The sequence below is a fragment of the Haplochromis burtoni genome, unplaced genomic scaffold (assembly GCF_018398535.1).
Source record: "Haplochromis burtoni strain Fernald_Lab_line unplaced genomic scaffold, NCSU_Asbu1 Contig_776, whole genome shotgun sequence".
NCBI lineage: Eukaryota > Metazoa > Chordata > Actinopteri > Cichliformes > Cichlidae > Haplochromis > Haplochromis burtoni.
This window is the reverse complement of record NW_024583137.1, coordinates 129,567-154,506: the sequence shown is the minus strand read 5'-3', so window position 1 is coordinate 154,506 and position 24,940 is coordinate 129,567. Positions and strand designations below refer to the sequence as shown.

The 24,940-nt window shown below is 39.2% G+C and overlaps 2 protein-coding genes across 5 annotated transcripts in view; one reads left to right on the top strand and one right to left on the bottom strand.

Moving 5' to 3' along the window:
* npy2rl (neuropeptide Y receptor Y2, like) overlaps nucleotides 1-24,940 on the top strand; it is a gene marked incomplete at its 5' end in the record, with an annotated part of 52,309 nt that overhangs the window by 19,453 nt on the left and 7,916 nt on the right. The window contains 2 exon segments of the mRNA XM_005950376.3: nucleotides 14,884-15,049; nucleotides 24,132-24,285. Coding sequence (XP_005950438.2) covers nucleotides 14,884-15,049; nucleotides 24,132-24,285 — 320 coding nt within the window.
* LOC102309729 lies at nucleotides 3,803-12,590 on the bottom strand. 4 transcript variants are annotated; one of them, XM_042215622.1, is made up of 6 exons: nucleotides 12,116-12,590; nucleotides 8,012-10,677; nucleotides 6,535-7,536; nucleotides 5,737-5,895; nucleotides 5,317-5,412; nucleotides 3,803-4,905 (listed from the first exon to the last, which is right to left on the bottom strand). In XM_042215622.1, exons 2-6 carry the CDS (start codon nucleotides 8,012-8,014, stop codon nucleotides 4,597-4,599), a joined length of 1,569 nt encoding a protein of 522 aa, XP_042071556.1. In that variant the 5' UTR covers nucleotides 8,015-10,677; nucleotides 12,116-12,590; the 3' UTR covers nucleotides 3,803-4,596. The 4 variants fall into 4 exon arrangements, with proteins under 4 accessions (XP_042071556.1, XP_005950436.2, XP_042071555.1 ...); XM_005950374.3 differs by lacking the exons at nucleotides 8,012-10,677; nucleotides 12,116-12,590 and having other exon boundaries at nucleotides 6,535-7,950; XM_042215621.1 differs by lacking the exons at nucleotides 3,803-4,905; nucleotides 5,317-5,412; nucleotides 5,737-5,895 and having other exon boundaries at nucleotides 6,952-7,536.

The following is a 24,940-nucleotide window of genomic DNA, read 5'->3' as shown; positions in this document are numbered from 1 at the left end:
GTCTTATCACCCTTTCATCTTTGTAACGTGCCGATTGTAGGTACACAAATAAACAATTTCATTCTATTTTCCAAGGTTATTATGAATATTGATGGTATTCTGTCTTCCTTGTATGACTGCTCCTTTTCATTCAAAATTCTCTTAAAATTATTTGAAGTCTTACTTATTTCATGTAGCTGATTCATGTTTCACTGTGTGTCTGGCTGTCTTTTTTCTTTCCGTCTCCCTTCATTCCTTTCTGTCTTTGCCCTGAAGCATCACAGGAAGCAGCAGGCCAAAATTTACAAAACCGAAGGAAAGCATTGGGCAAACATCAGAATCAGCTCAACCCCAAATGGCTTTTTTGTCCTAACATAATCTGGCACAATGCCCTTATCACAAATTTAATCATCAAAAACTGACATGGTTCAGAGATTTGCAGAATAGCCTTGGCCTCCTTCCGGGGACAGTCCCTGTGGGGGCTTCATGTACCAGAAAAAACAGTCACATCTAATTAGATGTCGAATACAGGGTTCGATTGAAACAGCTGCAGCTGTTGTTTATGGTATCTCTAACACCGGTAGAGAATCAGTCAGGAGAGCAGGTGGTCCAGTCGGAACAAGAATAACAGTGCAGAGTCGATTATCTGTTAGTCCTTCAGGTGAGGAATTAAAAAACATACAGACTTTTGCAGAATTTAGCCTTTAGTCAGATGGAAGCATTCAGTCAGGATTTGATTGTTTGGATTACAGCAGGATTTATTGAATTCAAAGAAACCTTATTTCTGGAGGGGATCACAAACCTTTTGGAGTCTGATTTACTCTAGTGTAATGCACATTGGCAGCAGTACTGCAGTATCAAACACAAGCACCAACCCATGGCTGTAACATAAAAGCCAATGTGGATGTGCAGAAAGCTGCACTTTCTCAAATGTTAACTTGAGACAGGCTAAAAAAATGAGTTAATCCCCATAGGCTCCCATTTTTAAATGTCCAGCTTTATTGCAGAAATAAGCAAATTTACAGCTAGGTACAAAAAGTAATTACTGTAGCTAATTTCCTCCTTCATAAAAACTCTCTATATTTTTTCTGGATACTGGAGTTATGGGGAAATCTGATTTGATTGAGCAATATCCTGATGCAGGTGTCTGTATCTGCTAGCTGTCTATTAGGCTTCACCTTTGGGTGGCTGTAGCTCAGGTTGTAGAGCAGGTCAACTACAAATCGGAACGTTGGTGGTTCTGCTGGAGTCTGCATGCCAAATATCCTTGGGCAAGATACTATCTCCAAGTTGCTCTTTAGTGTATCCATTGGAGTATGAATGTGTGTGGATGTTAGATGGAGTACTTACATAGGAGAGTAGAAAATAGTGCTTGTGTTAATGGGTGAATGAGGCAAGTTGTGAAAAGTGCCTTGAGTGCTCAGAGTAGAAAAGCGCTATATAAGAACCAATCCATTTACAATTTACCTAAACTGGACCTGTGGACCATATTTGTGTTGTTTTCTCTATGTGTCTTTCCATTGCACACATATAGTTTTTGGATGTAATTTGCCAGCATCACCATCTGGTCAAAGTGTGGTAAGTAATATGTAGACGTGTAGTCAAGACCGCCTAAACCAAGACCAAGACAATACCAAGACCAGAGGGTATCGAGACCAAGACAAAGTCGAGACAAGACAAAAACGTCTTTAAACTGCTGCCAAATGCCGCTTCGTTTACGGGTGTCAGGCATATTTATGTGTTTTGCTTTTGCACAGCCCTCCTCACCGCTGTCTACTGTCTACCTCACTTACTGAGAGGACAGAAGCACGCTCCACTCTAGCTGAGCCACTGTGTGAGAGCTGAGCAGCGAAAGGAAATTAAGTGATAAGGGGTTATTTTACACATGGATTAGTAAAGTAATCTTTCAGTTTTTTGCTTTTTTCAAATTCTTTGCATGGTTTCATTTGTATTGCCATTAAAATTGAGGCATGTGCAGAACATCAGTGTCTGATAGACATGAATCTACAGATGTTGACTGCCCCTCAGCACCAGCTGCTGCCCCCGCTGATGCTCACACATAGAGAACTGAATCTGATTGTACTGATCATGTGTACAATCTGTCCGTCTGCAGCTCTCCGGGCAGATGGCGTCTCTCCATGTCTGATGTTTCAGGGACAGCGGCTCAGATGCTCACAAGTCGCTTTGTCTCTGCGTGTATCCTCACATGACTCAACGAATCCTGAGAAGCTCAGTGCTCCCATGGCCTTATCTGCTCTCATTGATGACATGTAAAAATTCAATTATAAAGGAACATCGAGGATAAAGGAGGAAAAAGACGATTATATTACAAAGTGGTTATATAACAACAGTAGGCAAGAAAAACACAAGATCGGACAGGAATTAGCAGCAGAGTTTTTACTGCGGTTGCCATTTTTCCTTTAATTAGTATGAAAAAACTTGAACGTTGTTTAATAGATATGACCTGCTTTTGGTGTCATCAGTGCAGAAAAAATGTGGTAGATTCGAACCGTAAAGAAAGACCCAGAGGGAGAAATAAGAGGCAAAGATACATCAGGTAAAACACATGAAAATGTTTTTAAAAATAACCTTTAGCATCAAATGAAAACACACAGGCATCATACATATATCATACTTCTACAGTTTAATTAGCTGCAGAATAAATATTCACAAACCTGTTTAGAAACCAAAGGAAATAATCAAACCAGTTTTTGGAGACTTTATTGTTGACAAAATCGGGAGAGATGTCAGGGTATGTTTGGAGCATAGGACCTCTACACATGGGGTTTGGACAAGCAGAGTAAATATAGGGACCGATTTTCCATATTTGCAGGTGAATTTACCAGGAGAAACTCTTTTCAAAGATTTTCATTTTGACATTTGAATCCACACACCAGCAATGATATGGAGTCACAGGCAGGGAGCAGGTGTCAGAAAGTTGCTGAGCTGAAAAGAGACTACAGCTACAGCACAATATGATTTTTTTGAGTCAAAACTCAAAGTGATGGAGGTGTAAAGTAAACTACACAATCAAAGTTCCTTACTTTTTTCTTTTTCTTTCTTTCTTTCTTGACACTTTGGACCCAGTTATGTAGTTGTTCCACCTGCTAGTCATTTTTAAGCTTGTGGAGCCATTTGTCTGAGTTGGTTGTAGTCTGAAGTCAATATTTTGGCTAAATGTTACATCAAGAGGGCTTTATGTGTAACAAACTGGATGTTATGAGAGTCATACATTTACAATTAAAACAAAGCATCTTAAGCAACAGTTGGGCTCACATCAACTGTAACACTGGCATCTTTAATGGAATGAGCCGATTGTGTTTGAGTGAAAAAAGAAAAAGAAAAGAAAGCTTATCTCAGTGTTACAAAAGTATTGTGTATAGTCACACTGTAAAAAAGAAAAAGTTGAGAAAACTTAAAATTTCAAGGCAACATGATGCAAGAGATTTTTGAGTTTTCTCAACTTGTGCCAACTGTAGTTGACTTAACTAATATTTTCATGTTCTGCCAACTTGGATCTACTTGTTCACCTAATTAGGATAATCCTGTAAGTCCAACAAAGAAATTCTGGTTTCAATGCCATGTATTTCTGCCTTCACCAAACAAAGATATTCCTGTTGAATTAACATACAATTATTCCCTCCAAGGCCATGTATTCCTAAATTCACCAAACACAGATATTCTTGTTGAATAATCATACAATTCTTACTCCAGTGAGTTGAAAATTTACCAATATTAATAAAGAAAAATGTATCCTGTTATCGTACTTGAAAAAACACTCAAACAGATATAGAATAAAACAAAGCACAACTGAATGGTATGTAAAAACGTATTTATTTTTTTCAACAGTGCTTTCAGTATATTTCAGAAGGTCATGGGCAGTGGGGTGAATTTCAGTAAAAAAGCAAACAAACAGAAAAAAACGTGTTGCCAGTTTCTTTAGGGTGCTTTGAGCACCCCAGCAGAGACATTAAAATTCCAGAGTCCAGAAAAAAAGAAAAGTGTCCAGCAGCTTAGTTCACACCCTGACTGTCTTGTAAAAGCTTAACTTAACTATTGCACACTAAATAGGGTAGTGCAACAAACAATTGCCTATGTACCCAGACATTGACATTTTACATGGGCTTGCTATGATGAACTACAGAAGTCAAAAGTTATTAGAAGTGTTACCATCAATGAACAGCGAACTATCAGGTAAAATACCAGTTCCATGCTTCAGGTGGAGTGAAAAACACTATAACAAATCTTTTAAAATCCTACAAGACAGAATTTCACCATTGATTCTCAATAATACAGATTCATCTGACTAATATTTACATTTCAAATAATCACTTATCCACTTCACCTTCATATTGACCAACCAGGTCAAAATGAACCATTCTGTTTTGACTGGTCCTTCTTTTCTCCCTTCTTCCTTTCCTCCCTCTTTCCTTCACTTATTCCTAATTAATTTTAACAGTTCAAACACTAAATATGCAACTCTTTGTAACAGGTGAACGATTATATAGAGGGAAAGGGGTTGAACTACTGTTTTTTTTTTTTTTTTACATGACTCTACAATGCACTTGAACATGTTTAAGAACAAGTTAAACTCATGTCTGGCTTCCCCATTAACAGTCACAGCAAAAGCTTTGTTTTTAGAGACCTTATGCGCTGTGAGCATCGAGAGCCACCGAGTTCAAAAAAGATGCCCTGAATTGCTTCAAAGGTATAACTCATCTGCTTTGGATAATCAATGTTGAGGGCATACAGAAGGCCAAAGAGGTATGCCAAGGCACTAGAGAGGTCTGGAATGTTATGTAGCACGATGTCCCCTTCCAACACAACAGCATGTTCTCGCACAGAAGTATTGGCATCGTCATCTTGCAGGATGGTGAGGATGGCAACTGATGCACCGTTCAACACTGGATCCAAAATGTCAGTGTCCTGAAGAGAAGAAAAGTAAAATATGAATTATTGAAAGCTAAGAAAAATTAAAGACAAAATACATTTCTAAAGATCTTAACTTTAACCTCTATACCATGATGCTCATTTGACTCATGGAGGTTTTAAAAAGAAAAAGCTTATTTTCCTTTAATTAACGGCACAATATCTTTCACCAACCAACCTTGTGATGAGTTTTGTACAAAAATATTTTCTGCTGTTGAACACCCACTAACAATGCCCAGGTGCTCCCCAACAAAAAAAAAAAGCAGCGAGAGTTATGACAACTGCAATCCTCACCATAAAATTATCTGGACTACACTAAGGAAGTGGACATTTCCATTTTGGATTAAATCATCTTTTAAAAACATCTCATAGCAATTAGTTTTTCTTGCATTACTTTTTTGTACTTACTAAGCACTTCAGGAAAACCTGTGTTGCATCCTCTCTGAGGAAAATGGGCAGGCCTCTCAGTGCTGCTGTGTTTCGGTGGGACACAATGTCAGATGTCTAAAGAGTATTCAGTGGAAAACAAGCATTTAAATTAGTATAGTAACGTGGTGTACCTACACACGATGCAAAATCAGAACTCTTATAGTAATGAAAATAAAATACAGATCAGGCCCAGCAACATGTAAAACTTAAAAAAACAAAACACCATTTTAACAATTTTACTTTCTTTTTACAAATTAAATAAAATACCGCCAAATAAAAACAAAGTAATGACTGATGACATTCATTTCCATTGATGTGTTTTGGCTGAAGCCAACATTTTTTTCCTGTTATGACAAAGGTATACTCTCTTCTAAAAATGTCAGTTAAAGGAGCACTTACTTGTTCATCAAGTTTATCCAAGAGGTCTTCCATGTCCTCACCAAGAGCTCCCTTCTTAGACCGGTATAGTTTCAGCAGGCCAGGCACAAATTTGTCGAGGGATGCATTGAAGGTCCCCAGGAGGTCTTTGCTTGTGATCCGATGAAATTCTTCAGATATCTAAACAAGACAATAACCAAAATATTGCCATTTATTCAGCACAGAAAATTCCTGGGTAGCTGCCTTGTACAGTCTGCACCATGTTATATGCCTGACTGTGTTATCAACCGCAAAACCTACTTCAAAAATCTCTCATGAATACACATTTTGCACAGGAATAGAAACACCCTCCACAAAAAACAGTATCAATATGCAAATACATATTATGTTCTACGTTGCACTAAAATCTGTGATCAGATTATGTGATCTGCCTTAGTATTCTTTCCCTAAAAATCTCAGTCTATAGAAGTCCTATTTCCAGCATTAAAAGAAAAAAAAATACATGCCAAGTCAAAAATTATGTGATTGACTTTCTGTTTCACAGGAAGAACTATTTTGATTTAGCATGGGGACTCTTTTCTTGTACTGGCAGAAATGTTCAGGGTAAGAATATTAGGACAGGTCAAATAATCTAATGGGTCACAGATTTCAATGCAACATTGGCAAGGGCATTGAGTGGAGTGGTTGCACAAGGTATAATAAAGTTGGCCAATGGATTACACCAGCAAATACTGTACTACTTCAATAATAGTCCATCTAGTATAAATCATGCCCAATTTGAATAATAATTAAATTATAAATAAATTTGGACACTCTTACCTCCTCAGAGGAAAACAGCCCAGGCCATCTCTCCTGGACCTCAGATACCATAGGTTGACACTCCACAACCTCTCTCCGCCTGAGAGAAAATGTCAGCGCCATCTTCTGCTGTATGACTTTCAAGTTCTTTTGTTTCTTCTTCATTTCACTGACCAGAGCAACTCTTTCCTCTTCAAGAGTAGAATCATCATGGTGCTGTGGATAATCTGGGACATGATTGACCTCTCCACGTTTGGGCTTTTTAAGGGTGAAAGGACTGCTGGCTTCATCTTCTCCTTTCCTTTTCCTGTTTACATTTACCTCATTGCAGCCTGCCCGACGAAGCTTTGATCTGTAGTTTCCAAGTTTGTGCTTGATACTTGCTTTCCATCCCTCGTAGCCTGTGATGCTACCTGGCTCCTTCAGGCATGGATATTTGAGAACCAGTGCAGAAGCCACTGACTCAACCTCATCTTTCTCAGGGTAGGCTTTAATTTCAAAAACTGCCTCTGCAATTTTATCCAAAATCTCCATCTTCATGTCTCTTGTCACTGCAAGGCCCTTCTTAGATTTTTCATATGTCACATTAGCCTTACACAATTTCAGTTCAACATCATGTGAAAACTTGGGAATAGAAAATGGAGAGGGCCACTCTGACACATGCCTTAAGTTCATCTGGATAGTATCGGTCCAGCTAGGCCTGAAATCATCAGAGTGAACACTTATTGTGTCCTGGGAAGAGACTGAAGCAGAGGACACTGAAGCAATGGATTGGTTAAGTGTAGATGAATCACAGTTCCACATTATATGCAGGACTGCACGCTCAGCTGGTAATTCAGATATTGCTGTAAGATTGCATAGTGCATTTCCGAAATCTGGATCCTCAAACTGTAGTGAGAAGTCACCTGCAAGTTCAAGTCTTTCTTTAAGTATATCAATCAATTGCCCCACAGATGCTGGTACTTCAGGAAGCTGGACTCGCCGGGCTTCTCTGGAGGAAAGAACTACCCGAAGTAACAAAGTCTGAAAAGAGGAGAAAGAAAAGTTGGCAGAAAATCAATAGCCAAACCCAATTAGAAGACAGTTGACACCTATACCATACAGCTGCCTTTTTCCAGATGAATCTGCTGACTACATTTGATTTGCAAATGATTTAGTCTACAAATGTAAAAAACACACACACAAAAAAAAATTAAATAAAGCTTAAGTCTATATCCAAGTTTTCATTTTCTACAGCCACTGTACTCAACTGGCCTACACTTGGGAAAACCTTCAATTCATTCAGCACAAAACTAATGCTTAATGAGGAGAAAACAAAGGAGAGAGAGCTAAGTTGGTGAGGATAGCAGAGTGATAGAAGACAGAAGTGTGTGGAGAAGAAAAGAAAAAGCAAGGGGAAATGAGTCTTGAAGTAGAGGACAATAGAGGAAAAGAGAGAAAAAGGGTGGGTGAGAGGGGAGATCAGAATAGGAGACAGGGTGGAGGGGAGAGAACATACCATTATAAAGTTGCTTTAATAGAGAAGGTACGTCCTTGGGGTCACCATCAGCTTTCCACCAACTGTGTATGCTGTTAGAGGGTGATAATCCGTCAGCACATCTGGATCCAGCACAAGAAGGTCTGCACAGGTGTGTTCTACAAGCTCATAGGACCTGAAATGTTCAATGTACCAGGAACTCAGTCTTTTACAAATGAATGTCACCTCCTCTGCATTGACAAGAATGGTCACAATCTTATGGAATTCTGGGAGGCCACTGCATTGCCCAGCAGATAAAATCATGCCCGCCACATACTGTGTCCCAAAAAGATGAACGGTTTTAGACAGAGACACACTGTCTAGATGAGGGTACTTCTTTTGTATTTCACACTTGAGTGATGGATCCAATTCTGAAACCCTGACCACTTTCACATTGTCAACATAGAGCTTTGGTTTTAAAAGGTTCCCACTATCCAGATGGTATGCCATCATCTGCTGGTGTTTCAAGGAAAGAGTTAGCAGCACATTTTTCCAGTTGTGAGTGTCATGGACCACCTTTTTAAAGAAGCTATGTTTTGCTTCAAATCTCATCGTCCACAATTCCACTAACGGCCCATAGCAGCGTATAAGATGTGGGTAGTGGTCAATGAAGTGGTGTTTTGGCCGTAGTCTGAAGTCCGGAAAGGTACTGGTAAGCAACAAGCGATGATCCAGTAGTTTGCAAGATAAATAACACAATGCTTCCTCAGTGAGTCTGTTTGAGACAACAATGTCAACAATTTCCTTGAGGTCCATTAAAATCTCCCAAGCTGGCTCCTGTTCTGGTATCTTACATCCAATTATAAAAGGAAGTAAGCGCAGCAGTGTCCAATTTTCATGTCCATTACCAAAAACTGTTCCTTTCTCAAAGCTTGTTTTTGGAATTTTTTGAGGCTTGTTTACTTTGTCCAAATATTTGTAGGGAAATGATTTTATGAAGTTGTTTAATGTATCAAATGTAATGAACCCTTTTGAGATCAGCTTTTTTAAACATAAGGACAACTCCAAAGGAATGACGCCTTCAAAAAGGTCATGCAAAATATCTGGAGGAAATCCGGTTATTGGGTGAAAGAATAGTAAATGTTTGCTCAGTACACATTCCCTTTTTACCCCATTAACACTTTGGAGGTTGTCAGTTTGCCTAAGCTCTTCCAGAAATGAATTGTGTTGATCAACACCCCTCAATTGGAAGTCATTAACTTCAGTCGTTGCAATTTTGTCCCGACTTATCAAACAAAAGCGACAGAACTTGTCAACAGTAAAACTTTCATAAAAGCCTGCCAGACCATGTGCACCAAGGTTATCTGCGCTCACACAATATACAGTGCCCTTAATAAACTGGCTTACAACTTCCACAAAAATTCCCTCTTCTTCTAGACACCTTATATCTTTAATCAGTGGCTCAAAAAACTTTTCATAACCATATTGTTTGACATCCACACTTTTACCTAAGAGAGCAAGCTGAATTGAACAAAGATTAGATCGAAATCTAGGTGGTAAATTAAGAACTACCCAATATACTGCAGTAATCTTGTGACGTTTTCGAGAGGTGCCCAGTGGGTTACAAACTTCAAAATCATCAATATACAACCCCAAACTGATACATAAGTTTTGTTGTCCCAGTAACTTATTGCCCTTGTAGTACTTGCCGTCTTGAAATGACTTAAAGTGTCCAGATAAAGCTTCTTGATTAAATACAATTTGGTCCAAAAAATCTGCCCGTCCCAGTAAAGTCTCAAGTATCTTAGTGACAGATATATAAACAAAAGAGTTTTTATGAGCTGTGTTGTACAGATACTCTGTGGGTTCTACAACGGAAAACTGCTCTTTGAAATATATATTCCTTCTGTGATCTGTAGATAGGGAACCTTTCTCCGATGTTGTTAAAAGCAGTGGATTAGTTTGAACTAGGGCATTAGAAATGTCTTGCAAAACACAATCATTTACTTCTATTTCATGCTTTGAAAGAATTTCTTTTACACTGGTGAGAGTATGAATGTTAGAGAAAGAGAGCAGGTTATGGAAATCCTCTACAATCTTTTGTGTTGCAGCTCGAGAAACATGCAACACTGTTTGCATACACAGAAAGAGAGATGCCAGTTTGTGTTCAAGTGTCTCACTATCCACATCCTTTACAATCTCGTCAAGCTCATCTGGTCTCACAAAATTATAAGCTGATGTTCCTGCTTCACAATCAGATTGCTCACTTTCAATTATCTCATCTTCAGAAACAGTTCTTGCAATTGTTCGAAAATCCTCAAGTGTACAATTTTTATGATTTCGACTTCTGTGAGAACTGAAGGTTGGGCGAATGTTTGTTTTAAAATTACACCTTAAAAAGGGACATTGTACAGTTTCTCGGTTCTTTAAATGATGTCCAAGATGGTTCCAAAAGATTTTCTCACTGCAAATCTCCTTAAAATCACACAATTCACACTGAAATGTGGAATTTTTGTGGATTTTTACTATTGAGTGTGACCTTGAGAGGTGTGATCGTAATGCTCCAGGTGTTTTAAATACACATACACAGTCTGTGTGAATGCATGGCCAATGTGCACCTTGTCCGTGATGAAGGCGGAAATGTTTCAAAAGAGTCTCTTGACTGGAGCTTGTGAATTTGCAAAATCGGCACTGCATGAAATCCACCCCTGAAACACAAGAGACATAGTCAATTTTGCCAAAAGCACTTTTGCAATGGGATAAAACATCCATATCTAACACACAGAAGGAATCCATAGATGCAGGAGCTGAATACATCAACAAGCCAAAACCAGAGACATCATGAAAAAAATATGTAAGGAATCATATTAACTTACATATGACCACTTGTCTACTATATCAAGTATATGATTGATAACATAGATGACATGTAACATAAATGCAAGCTTGAATTCAAACATTTTTTTGTTACTATGATAAAAAATGCAATAACTTTATAAAAAATAATACTATCTGTAACACAATATACATCAACAACACACAATCATTCCTTAAATATTGTCTCCTTCCCCATTATGTAAAAAGCTCTGAAAATGTAGCAATCTTATAATACAGAGCATGAAGTACAACTTTAATTTGCGTGTGACAATTAACTTGCAGTACATTAGGCAATCTTACACCAGCTGACAAACTGTCAAGTCAGCTTTAAACATTACTTTAAAGTAACAGTGCTGCACCGGATAAACGGTGACTATTGAAAAAGTGAAAAAACAATATTAGACAATATGCAAGTTACTTATATCACTGTCATATAATTGGCGCACATATCCTACACCGACCCATGAAAGAGTCTCCATGACAACGCGTGCTTGGCCCAGTTTGTTGTCAAGGTTAACATAACGTTTTCATGCAAAGATAACATTGAAACTGGTTACAAAACGGGTAATAAGCTCATAAGTTTTACCATGGCAGAAGTGCTGTAAAAAGCCAGTGTGAGATACCGTCATTTAGTGATGTCTGTCTAAATTTCAGAGTGTTTAACATTAAACATTACTTTTTGCGCTGGGCCACTACTCTGAGCTAAAACCTTCAGAGGCTGCTTGTAGCCCGATTACGACACAGCGGCGCGACGAAGGCTGCCCAAATTCATAGTGGACTCCTCTAAATGTGTCCGAGAAATACGTCCTCCTTATAATAAGCATCTCTTAAAATGTTTGCAATATTGAAACATTTCAATATAATGTAGAAAAAAAATGAGAAAAAAAAGTTACGGATCGGACTCCCCGATCCTTATTGCGCATGTGCAAATTCTATCTGTGGAATTAGTTTTAATATTACTCTTTCTGGGTCACAAAATAAACTTTTAAGATATTTTCAGGCGTTAATGTAGCTGTGTAAATTGCTAATATCTGTTCAGTTTATTAAGACAACATATACTTGCAAAAGTGCTCCGACGTTTTCGGAGACGTCTGTTACCCACCAGCTCGATAGCTAGCCGAGGTGGGGGTCAATTAAGTCACTTAGATAACTTAAAAATGCTATAGTTGGCCTTTTTCAGTGTTTTACTAGTTCCATCCTCCCGGGTCCTCAGGAGGATGCAGCCTAGGCGCTTGTAGAAAATCTTAATAACACATGTAGTTAGCTTACCTGCTAGGGTAAATGGTCGGCAGCTCCAGCACCTGTCCAAAAGAATTATACACTCCAACTGCAGAAGTGAAAATCCTCAATGGTCGAAAAATTGCAATTTACATCCAAATCTAGCCACGATGGTTCAAATTTTCTTAGGAGGTTTTTAGTCTAGAACACATGGTAAACCACTATCACACAGCTCAGGTCTGCTCAGGCTCAGTTGAAAGTCCGTTTGGTTTAGTTCAAACTTGTTCAGACCACATGTGCCAGTCATCTACGGGGTTTCCCACTGGTTCCCAACTTGACTCAGAAACTCTGCTCAAAAGTTGATAATCTTTGTTATGCTGTCTAGAAAATCTTAGTTAGGACAACAATGAAAGAAATTTGTTGGGTAGACAAGCTTTTTTAGGTTGTAAATGGAAAGTTTTATTTCTAAGTCAGTTTAATTTAAAAACTTTAGTGAAATCAACAATTGCTAGTTATCGTTTTTACAGTGCAGGATCACAAATAAAACCACTGCATTAAACAACAACCCTTCCATTTTTTTTTCTGTATTTGGGATAATGACTACATTTTGAGAACTTGGACAAGAACAGGACAGATGAAACACTTGGAAAAAGCTGAAGCCATAAACCAACGTGAAAGCCAACATATCCCAGGTGTTCATGTGGGGTTTATGATGATGATGTTGTTGTTGTTGTTGTTGTTGTTGTTGTTGTTGTTGTTTTGTAAAACAGTAAATTTAAAAAATCTTTTGAAAACAATAATAATTAATATGCATTTTTTGTCTTAATACTTCAGTTTGTCTAGCTCTAGAGACAGTCACTCCTGTGTAATAAGACTTGAATCATCACAAAAAGGAATAAAGGGCCATTGTATTAAAAAATAGTATTTTATGTCTTCACTGCACCTCTTAGACTTTGTAAAGCCATGGGCAGACTTTGACCCTTTGACATGCCAATTCAGTCTAGACTCTTCAGTTAATATTCCCATAGCAGTAAAATAACTTAAATTCTATCCCGCAATTAAACATTCTTTAAAAGAAGATTTTATTAATTGAAGTATTTTCATTGGTATTCATGGGGTTTTCTAGTAAATTGCTAATGAGAAGAAAGCAGGCATGAAATGCAAAACCTTGGCCTGAACCTTTTTCGAAGTGTGGTAGGTCAAAGACTGCACACTTTTGGAGCGGGAGTCGCAATTCGATTCGATTCCCGCCTGGGGCATCTGTCTCCAGTAAGGGTCCTAAAGGCTAGATCCCCCATGCTAAGCAAGCCTACCGCAGACATGAGCGAGAGAGATAAATATGAAGCCTTGATCAACAAGGTCCAGGCCAGGTGTTGAGGAACCAGGTCAACCCGATGAGAAATGGATTACTGGAACAAGAAGGCATCGGTGGGCAAGAGACGAAAACAGGGCGTTGTTGGAATACTACTACGCAAATAACGGAAGGTGTTACATGAATAGGATGAGGGACCTATGGAATCTTCAAGAGCCAAAATCCACATTGATGGCGAAACAATTATTAGCTCATTGTTCAAACATTCAGAAGAAGGGACTGCTCACAGCTAGAGATTGACAAGGTACAACACACATGCTATGGCAAGGGCGAGTCAGGACAACAACTCATAGAAGAAAGCACCTGTAGTGATCGATGTAGCGGTTCCAAATGACAGCAACATCAGGAAGAAGGAACATGAAAAGTTTGAGAAATACCAAGGGCTCAGAGAAGAGCTTGAGAAGATGTAGAGGTTGATGGTAACAGTGGTCCCAGTGTTAGTCAGAGCACTAGGTGCGGTGACTCCCAAGCTAGGTGAGTTGCTCCAGCAGATCCCAGGAACAACATTGGAGGTCTCTGTCCAGAAGAGCGCAGTCCTAGGAACAGCTAAGATACTGCGCAGGACCCTCAAGCTCCCAGGCCTCTGGTAGAGGACCTGAGCTTGAAGGATAGACCATCCGCAGGGGCGAGAGGGGAATTTTCTTTTATATATCATCAGGGGTGCATGCTCTAGCTCATGTATTTTTTCCCTTTTCTTTTCATCTATCCTTTGCCCTCTTGTTGCAGGGGAAGTGTGTCTTTTTTAAACAACACAAAAAAACTCAAAAAAAACAAACAGCTGAGACAGTTAAGGCTGGATGCCCGGTTAATTATCTATGATGGTGGAGAAGATACAAAGGGAGAGAGTTTAGTGGGTGGTGTAGAATTTCTGCAGCAATTTCAGAGAAAATTAACCTCAGAAATAGAGCGAGTTTAATGTGTTTGTGATGAGAAGCAGACAAAAGAAGAAAGCAATGTTCTTCTTCATATACATAAAAACACAAAAATAAAATGGGAAAGATAGTAAGAGAAGTAATCATACTATATTTGTGCCTTTATGAGTTAAATGGTAACACTGCATTAAATTTTTAGGGTGAGTAATCGGTGAACAGAAACATTTTTACCTGTATAGCAATGCCCTGCGATAGCGATAATGGAAAAAAAAGACTCCATATGCCCAACAGACAATGCTTAATGAAATTCCACAACTTAAGACACTGAATGCTGCTCGATCCGAAAATAGCATTTGGTGCCTTAAGTTGGGAAAAAGCTAAACTATCCAACTTTATCAAGAGTAAATCCAAGGCAGGCAAAATGCACACACTTGCTTAACTTTTGCCTCCAGTGCCTCCTGGCACACAGACAGCAACATAAGTTGCATTTGTATAACTTAGTTTAGTGGAAGTTTTCTGTTATGTATTCATGAGAACCTTTACAGCCAAACATGTTTCTTCTTGTCTATCTCCAGCCGACCTGTTGGTCAACACTCTGTGCCTCCCCTTCACCCTCGTCTACACCCTGCAGGGTGAGTGGAAATTTGGTAGCACACTTTGCTTCCTGCTGCCCTACGCCCAGGGGCTCACCGTGCATGTCTCCACTGTGACGCTCAACGTCATCGCACTGGACCGCCACAGGTGGGTGACACTTAAAAAACATGTAATCTGTGTTCACGATCTTCCTGGTGAGCTACCTGTTTCACCTGCTTCGTAACCAGAGACGGGCACATTGGATTCTAATTGTGTTTCTATCACTATTATCTGTGGTTTGGGTATCTGTGGACAATTGATGACAGTGCATAATGTTGGAAACAGGCAAGGCCATCAAACAAAAAGAAGAAGTCAAAGAGAGTTTTTTTTTCTACTTTGTATGGTCTGACGTGACAGTAAACAGATTTTCAATCTATACTTATATGCTTCGTTTGACTTTATGGATACCTACTGTACTGTAGGTATCCATAAAGTCCATAGGTATTCATGGTACTGGTACTGGTTAGTCAGTAGATCCACCTCCACACAAGTAGGTTTGATGGCTCATTTAAGCCATTTCTTTTTTTTTTTTCATGTGTTAGAATGGCACGTGTTCCTGTTTTCCCCATTGTCCAGATTACTTCCTTATCTTGGAGATCCAGTTTTCTTCAGCTGCTTCGCATGTTCAGATGAACTCCAACTCCACCGTCCTGGACTGCAGCTGCGAAGGCGGTCTTTGTTCTCTTGCAGAGTTCATCTTATGTGAACTGGAGGGCCACGCCAACGAGACCCTGAACAATGAGAACTGGTTCATGTAATCCTACGGAGAACTCACCAAGGCTGCAGCACAGAACACAGAGTTGGAGTTCATCCACAGCTCGGCAAAAGCAGCTCTTCTGTTGCTTAGTTAGAGTGGGGCAAAAAAGTATTTAGTCAGCCACCGATTGTGCAAGTTCCCCCACCTAAAATGATGACAGAGGTCAGTAATTTGCACCAGAGGTACACTTCAACTGTGAGAGACAGAATGTGAAAAAAAAATCCATGAATCCACATGGTAGGATTTGTAAAGAATTTATTCGTAAATCAGGGTGGAAAATAAGTATTTGGTCAATAACAAAAATACAACTCAATACTTTGTAACATAACCTTTGTTGGCAATAACAGAGGTCAAACGTTTACTATAGGTCTTTACCAGGTTTGCACACACAGTAGCTGGTATTTTGGCCCATTCCTCCATGCAGATCTTCTCGAGAGCAGTGATGTTTTGGGGCTGTCGCCGAGCAACACGGACTTTCAACTCCCGCCACAGATTTTCTATGGGGTTGAGGTCTGGAGACTGGCTAGGCCACTCCAGGACTTTCAAATGCTTCTTACGGAGCCACTCCTTTGTTGCCCGGGCGGTGTGTTTTGGATCATTGTCATGTTGGAAGACCCAGCCTCGTTTCATCTTCAAAGTTCTCACTGATGGAAGGAGGTTTTGGCTCAAAATCTCACGATACATGGCCCCATTCATTCTGTCCTTAACACGGATCAGTCGTCCTGTCCCCTTGGCAGAAAAACAGCCCCATAGCATGATGTTTCCACCCCCATGCTTCACAGTAGGTATGGTGTTCTTGGGATGCAACTCAGTATTCTTCTTCCTCCAAACACGACGAGTTGAGTTTATACCAAAAAGTTCTACTTTGGTTTCATCTGACCACATGACATTCTCCCAATCCTCTGCTGTATCATCCATGTGCTCTCTGGCAAACTTCAGACGGGCCTGGACATGCACTGGCTTCAGCAGCGGAACACGTCTGGCACTGCGGGATTTGATTCCCTGCCGTTGTAGTGTGTTACTGATGGTGACCTTTGTTACTTTGGTCCCAGCTCTCTGCAGGTCATTCACCAGGTCCCCCCGTGTGGTTCTGGGATCTTTGCTCACCGTTCTCATGATCATTTTGACCCCACGGGATGAGATCTTGCGTGGAGCCCCAGATCGAGGGAGATTATCAGTGGTCTTGTATGTCTTCCATTTTCTGATGATTGCTCCCACAGTTGATTTTTTCACACCAAGCTGCTTGCCTATTGTAGATTCACTCTTCCCAGTCTGGTGCAGGTCTACAATACTTTTCCTGGTGTCCTTCGAAAGCTCTTTGGTCTTGGCCATGGCGGAGTTTGGAGTCTGACTGTTTGAGGCTGTGGACAGGTGTCTTTTATACAGATGATGAGTTCAAACAGGTGCCATTCATACAGGTAACGAGTGGGGGACAGAAAAGCTTCTTACAGAAGACGTTACAGGTCTGTGAGAGCCAGAGATTTTCCTTGTTTGAGGTGACCAAATACTTATTTTCCACCCTGATTTACGAATAAATTCTTTACAAATCCTACCATGTGGATTCATGGATTTTTTTTTCACATTCTGTCTCTCACAGTTGAAGTGTACCTCTGGTGCAAATTACTGACCTCTGTCATCATTTTAAGTGGGGGAACTTGCACAATCGGTGGCTGACTAAATACTTTTTTGCCCCACTGTATGTTTGTCAAAAGGTTCTTTTCAATACTTGCAGAGGAGAAATTTGGAACTTTTGCAAACAAATGTTTTCAAGCACAAAAAGAATTTAAATCCTTATAAAATACTGCAAACAGAAATAAAACCTGTCAAACTTAACAAAGAAGATCAATGTACTTTATGACTAAGTAATAACATTCTTTGCAGTTTGCACTTTGGGTTTACTGCCAATTAGAAAATCTTGGGCTGTTGTTTTTAATCACTCTGAACTACATTTCAAATGGTTGAAACAGAATGCAGTATCATCCCAGTGAATGAAAAGTTATATAACATCCACAGCGAGGTACACCTCATTTGGAGGTAACGTTCAGAAGGGAATGGGGTGGAAATGAGATAACCCCACCAATACTCTATATATACAGATGTATGTAGCTGGAGATTATTATTGCACGTTGACTGTCCCTTATTCTCAGGGAAAGGATACAGCTAGATTACCGTGCTCTGATGGCCATCGTAATCAATTAACTTCACATTTTCACATCTATCCTGTTTTCTACATGACGTTTCTCAGATCTTTTGTGAAAATGCAATCAGTTTGTGCTCCCCTGCAGATTTTCACCTCCTCGCTGTGAGCTGACGTCATATTAATGACAAATCTAAAATCCATTTCCACCTTAATACACCTGGCCCTGAGAAAAGAGGATTACAGTGAAGATTCTCTGACTCTGTCATGCCGCCACTGCACCGCTAACGGCACAATTAGACTTTGGCTGCCTGCTGTTTTGGCAGTTGGAGTGTAGGTGTTAAGTGCAGTGATGCAGTGACTTTAGAATGAACAACAGATTATTCATCTTAACCTCTATAAGCCTGCAGACTGGCTTTAAACTCTTTAAAGCCTGAACCATGAAATCATTGGCTGTAAAGGGTTAAGCACTGAAATGTTGCTTGCATGAACTGGTGGATAAACCATTACAGACATCTAAAAACTATAATATAGATTTATTTATTTTTGGTAATGGCCAACACTTGTTAATTAAGAGCAACTGTGGCACCAATCTTGCTATACGTGGTGGTGTATATGTATACACATGTTAGGATGTTCCTGTGGCTGTCATCAGTATCTACAGGCAACAGGCCATTATGCTTATTTTCTCTCCACCACCTGTCCAAAGATTGCAAACAGACGAACGAATCTCTCCTCTGCATGTAAAGCAGATTTTCATTTGCTTATTTGTTTTTTGGGCAGATGGTTCCTGACAAACAAATTTACAAAAGATCACTTTTCAAGATCCAAGCATCTGTGCTCTTTGTTTTTTTTCTTTTGTTTGTTTTTTTGAGAAAACATCAAGAGAGTCAAATCAACCTCATTTAGTCAGTCTACAGACTTGTTTAATGCACTTTAGTGTCCACTCTTCTGATTTGAATATGATATTGCTTTAAAACTTTGCTCTCCTGCTACAGCCCTACGGTCCTGTTAGCAAAGATTCAAGCTGCAAGAGTAGCTTTCCATGATTTATCAAACACTTGGACTGGCAGCTCTTAGCAGCTCCTCAGTTCATCTTCTGTACGAAACAAGACTAGTTTGCTTAAAGCCAGGTTACCTGTGATTGGCTGCCCCCTTGTGCGCTTAAGATGACCATATAAGGGAGTACTTGTACATACTCTGACCTCATTATTTCAAACTTTGACTATGAGCCTCCACCCCAGTAACAATATATATACATATGACAGGAAATAGCTATTAACCCTTTAAAGCCGGTCGGAGCGGCACGCTCCAGTTTTGCGTAACTATTTTTAAATCCCGGTAGCACTGCAACCACGTAAGCTAGCGCAATAATTTTTTTTGCATATGAAACCGGAGGAGTTGTACTTACATCTTATGCCATCAGCTTGTCCTAGGTCACAGTTTCCTTCCACATATAGCTTTGCAAAAACTGCATAAAAAGCACTTGCAGCAACAAAAACATAATATTCCAGAAACACGCTTTGCCGATTCGATCAGCTGTTCGTAACACTTCCTACTTTGGAATAGACGTCAGCGCGAACTATAGTGTGTCCACCATGACCTGGCCAAAACCGGAAGTGATGTCATTTTTGTGGAAAATGTAGTTGTTGTTTTTTTGTTTTTTTACCTTCGGGACCTTATAAGCCTGCACTGGTGTTGCTTGACTTCATGCTTGTCTGAATAGTTTCTAGGATGCTTAGAACTCAAATTGCTCTGCTGGAAATAGTTTATTTTGATGCAAATGCTGGGGGTTTTTTCCGCAAATTTGCATTATAATATTTATTTTCGTTTTTCCAGCAGTATATAAAAATTGGTGTATCTCAAAAATAAAACTATGAAGACACTCAAAATAAATTTCCTGTTGTGAAACTATTTTGTGCAACTTTTTTGTATTTAAAGTTTTGAGGGATAAGCCTCTTAAATTTCTAACTAGAAATATATGTAAAAAAAAAACAAAAACGATTTTAAATTTTTTGTAGTTTATTGCAGTTTGTTGCAATTAATGTAGTTATTATAGACTTAACACATATATATTATTAAAGTTTGGGCTATAATGATTGTATGCATGTATACTTGGGAGCAACTTGAAATGCTCCCAAAAATGTTACTGCAGCATGTAAAAATATAAAGATAACTCTGGCGGACTTAGTTCTATGGTAGGTCTTAAAGGGTTAAAGAAAACGTTTCCTCTACATGGTGAATGATGACCAACTAGACCAACTTTATTTAAAGGCTGTATGAATAAGTGTGTTAAATTTGCTGAAAGTACAAATGTGTCTGGCGTCCTTCTTTAGTTAAAACTAACTCACCATGTAAATTAATGTAGTATTGTTCAAAGAGAAATTTCTGAGTTCATGCTCTGTGCTTCAGCAGTATTGAATTAAACTTAATTAAATGTGATGTGCCCACAGTGTTCTTTCTTCTACCCACGCTACATTAAAGCTGTAACTTTAATGTAACTTTCATTATGTTTCATGATGGATGTGCCAAAGCACAAAGCCCAAACAAAACCTCAGTGTCAGGATGCCTCAGCTGTAAACTTCATCCTTAATGATTTCATGTTACACCCTGTTTTTGTTTTCTCTATCAGCAGGGATTGTAAAAGCTAAAATAAGTTTTACAAGAAGTTTTTTATAATTTAATCTGGGCAGCAATAAACAGATGGCTGCCAAAATCACCACAGAGACCCACTAGACTTGTGCTGAGTATGTGAAACCACTGTACTCACTGGAGGCTTGATCAAGAAACTTGAGAGTCAGAGTAATGAGTTTCATTCTTTTATCCTTAAGTTTTTTCTTAAGTGTTAAGAGTTTCTTATTGACTTCCATATTCAGTAGATTAGAAAAGAGCCTCAGTTGTAACCAGCAAAACAAACACATCTGGAAATATGAGTTTTTTGCAATGCGGCTTACATTAATTGGTGAGTGGCCTTCACTGCTGGCTTGTTGGGTGTTTTTTATGTTCATGAGTGTTCCTGATTTGACCACAAATGGAAAGATTTGCAGCATTGATTCTGGCTGTAAAGAAGGACTTGATCTTGGCCTACAAAAAAAACTGCACAAACAATGCACCCAATTTACGGTTGGTGTCGCATGTTTTAGCTACTTGCTAGATGAGCCTGCTGAGAATTTTTCTTTGTCATCTTTGTTTACGCAGATTGTACATTACAGTCAGCATGACTTCCAAGCTCACATATATGCTTACCTTTGTGGGGTTTCATTTTAAGTTTCCTCTAATATCAGCGGTCCCCAACCTCTGTTGTGCCACGGATAGACTTGTAGTCAAGACCGCCTAATCCGAGACCAAGACAAGACCAAGACCAGAGGGTATCGAGACCAAGACAAGACCAAGACCAAGACCAAGTTGAGACGAGACCAAGACCGAGACCGAGTCGAGACGAGACCAAGACCAAGACCAAGACCGAGACAAAAAAAGTCTTTAAACTGCAGCCAGATGCTATTCTATATACATATTCAGGACACCTTAAACTAGTTTTTTAATTAAGCAGCAAGGCAGAACAAAGTCGGGCCTGTATCAAGACACAGGGACTAAACCCCAATTCAACCAGACCCAAAACTGATCTGGAATTAAAACAGGACTACAACAGTAACCAAGACAGAACCAGAATCAGAACTAGATGATAGTAGCACTAAAAATCATCATAGACCTGCACTACACTTATTTTTTAATTCTACCAAAGTACAATATTTAGATTGAGAAAAGTTTATATAATTATTTAGCCTCGTTGTGCAAACAAGCCTGCATAACTTAATAAATATAGAATTTGAAAAGTAACAAATGGTATCTAAAAAGAAACACTAGGTACTAGATACATGTTCTGATGAGTTTTGGCAAACAACCATTTGACTAACATGTGTGTCTCACCTGCTCTTGTTCCCTCTCTGCTCCTCTCTCTCCCTCTTTGTGCTGACAATCAAGCCAAACACCAACATCATCAAATATACAGTTGAAACCAGATATTTATGTACTCTTCAGATAAAAACACAAACACTTTTTTAATTGTAACATCAAATCACATGGACTCTACTAACCTATCAGAAGCTTCTTTAGCTCAGAATGGAATCGTCTGGAGTTTTCTTATTAATTAACAATAAACTTAGTGTATATGTACTCCTAAATTTGATGAAAGTGATTAAAATAGACAGCTCCCTCTTTTTATTCTGACATTTAACTAATTCAAAAGATATTTCAACATTTATTTATCTAAAACAAAAGTTTACTCTAAATTGATGTTTAACAGTAAAAAAAAGTTTTTATGTTTTCTCCATAAAGTGTATGTAAATATCTGGTTTCAACTGTGAATATACTGCTGTGTATTGAAATTCCTCTTGTTTTGCATAGATATACTGAACAACATCCAAAGCATAATATATAAAATAACATCTACCTGAGTTTTTTCTTTGAAAGAAGCTCCTTATGTCCATTGTTGTGTTCATCAGTACACAACTGAAACCGATTTAGAGAGTTTGTTTAGCCGTGGAGGGTAACAACTGAAAATATGAAATGTAAGCTAAGACTAAAAAATCAGCATTGCTGTTCGGCTTTTTATTTATCCATTTGTTGATTCACTCGAAGAGCAAGTAACGCAACCAAGTGATCAGTTTGATATCAATCTTTTGTGATACACCGTCATATTTACATTATTAGTTCAGTACGAATGATTTGCTTTGGTACCTGGTCAAACTTAAGCTCTCCTCTGTCTGCAGCAAATTCGCAGGCAGCAGCTTCTCCCCCCTCGCTCACATGGGTGCTGCGCTCAGTCGCCTAGTGCCTGAGCTCGGATCATACCAAAATTAGGGGGAATTTACGACGGTGCGCTCTGTGCTTCGTGTGTTGTTTTTGGGCTTAAGCCCAGTAAGCCACCCCCACCCCCCCACTCCGCTGATGGTTGACTCCAAATCTCCCGAACACTATGTCGATTTGAGAACGCAAGACCGAAACAGCGAGACCAAGACCGAGACCAAGACAAAAGTCCGTCGAGACCAAGACAAGACCAAGACAAAAGTCCGTCGAGACCAAGACCGAGACCAAGACAAAAGTCAGTCGAGACCAAGACGAGACCAAGACCACGTAAAAGTGGTCTCGAGACCGGTCTCGAGACATCCAACTCTAGCCACGGACCGGTTTATGTCCGACAATATTTTCACGGACCGGTCTTTAAGGTGTCGCGGATAAATACAACAAAATAGAACCGGTACCAAAAATATATATATATTTTTAACACACGGGAAAAGACCAAGGGAAACCGAGTTAACAATAAAAACGATCAAAAACATAACGATAAAAACCCTGAAAACTATAAATTTTACACCCGAGCCTCAACTCTCGTGGCCCGGTACCAAACGACTCAAGGACCTGTACCGGTCCATGTCCCGGGGGTTGGGGACCGCTACTCTAAGGTAGTGTCAACCACACAAAAAGTGTTTATTGCTATACGATGACGTCGTTCTATCTGAGCAGTGTCGCTGCATAATTTTCTATCTTGGGTCTTGCACTTTGGCCAGCTTCAAAATGAGACTTTACTGACTAATGGGTGACATTATGGTGAGATTAAATCCATCTTTTATATTTCTAATCAATTTATTGTGGCCTCTTTTCATGGTCATTCAAACCATGAACGTTTTGTGTAAATGCACTGATTAATTCAGAAATAGGGAAAATCCTGACAAAAGGCCTGAGAGATCCATTTGGCCTTTCAGCTGATCCATCTACTGTTCGTTTATTGTAAGGAAGGGAAAAAGGGAAAGAACAAAGCTGAGGTATGCCAAATTACATTTAAAAAATGACTGAAAATTAGTGGCAACAGGTCTCATGGAGTGATGATTCAGAATTTGAAGCTTTTGGTTCAAATCACCATCTTTATAAAATAGAGGAGGTCAGGAGCAGCAGTCAGTGTCTACAGCCATCTGTAAAACACAGTGGAGACTGTCATTTGGGGCTGCTGTGTTGGGGATATGGTGAGAATTGATAAACTTTTGAATGCAGAAGGTTACTGTCAGATTTTGAAAACTTGTAAAAATAGCTACAAATGTTCCCCCTGAAAAGTAAGATTTTCTGAATAAAGTGTGACAAAACTTCCTGGTAATAACTAATGCAATCTAAAAATCAGAAAACTGATATAATATCAGTGGTTTTCTGTGTCCTGACCTGTTGAGAAAGAAACTATAAAGTGCGCCTCATGTGAACATTTCAAGTTTATATAAATATTTCGTATGCACCAATTTGCATTTCAGGTGTATCGTGTACCACCTGGAGACCAGGATGCGTAAGGACGTGTGTTTTACAGTGATAGCATTGACATGGGTGCTGAGTGCCATCCTGGCTAGCCCTCTTGCCATCTTCAGAGAGTACGGCTCTTTCACACTGGAGCCTGGACATACCATACAGGTATATGCAGTCACACACCTACAACACCATGTTTCTGAATCAAATATTTGTACAGATCGGCCCCCTCACTTCCCTCCTCATTCTTTCCCTTTGATCTTCCTGGTGCTGCTCACATCCCTCACGTTGCCTCCTCTTTTATCTCATCCTTCTTTCCTTCTTTTCTTTCCTTACATCCATTCCTCTCCAAACTCTTCTTTCCCACCTTATTCCTATTGTTCATAATCCCAGCCTCTCCAGTCACTGCAATCAAATGTAAACTATGTCAAAATTCTGATCTAGTCGCCAAAAGAATCCAATGGAAAAATCCTTTTTTTTAATAACTTTTCTAAAGCTTTTGATCATATATCGCATAATCTTGATTACCTTTGGATTGGAGCAAACATTGACTTGCCATTTTGTATGGACTTCTCATCTATTGGGAATACCCAAAGGGAAAAGAAAAAAAAAACATTGCGCAGAAAAACTGTAATGGCAAAATGTGACTTCATTTTTAGTGTTACATCTTCTAGTTTCTGGAGATTTGTCTTTTTAACCATGTGGCTAAAATTAAATCCAGTGGCCTGTGGGATATTAAGAGGCTAACCTAACCATGGTATTTAAAGTGTACCTTCATGTAACACAGACTAAACTCAACCAAACATCCCATTCTGTCCTC

What these genes read in the sequence shown, in the direction of transcription:
- LOC102309729 (XM_014330354.2), bottom strand. Translation starts at nt 10,786, where the DNA reads ATGTATTCAGCTCCTGCATCTATGGATTCCTTCTGTGTGTTAGATATG.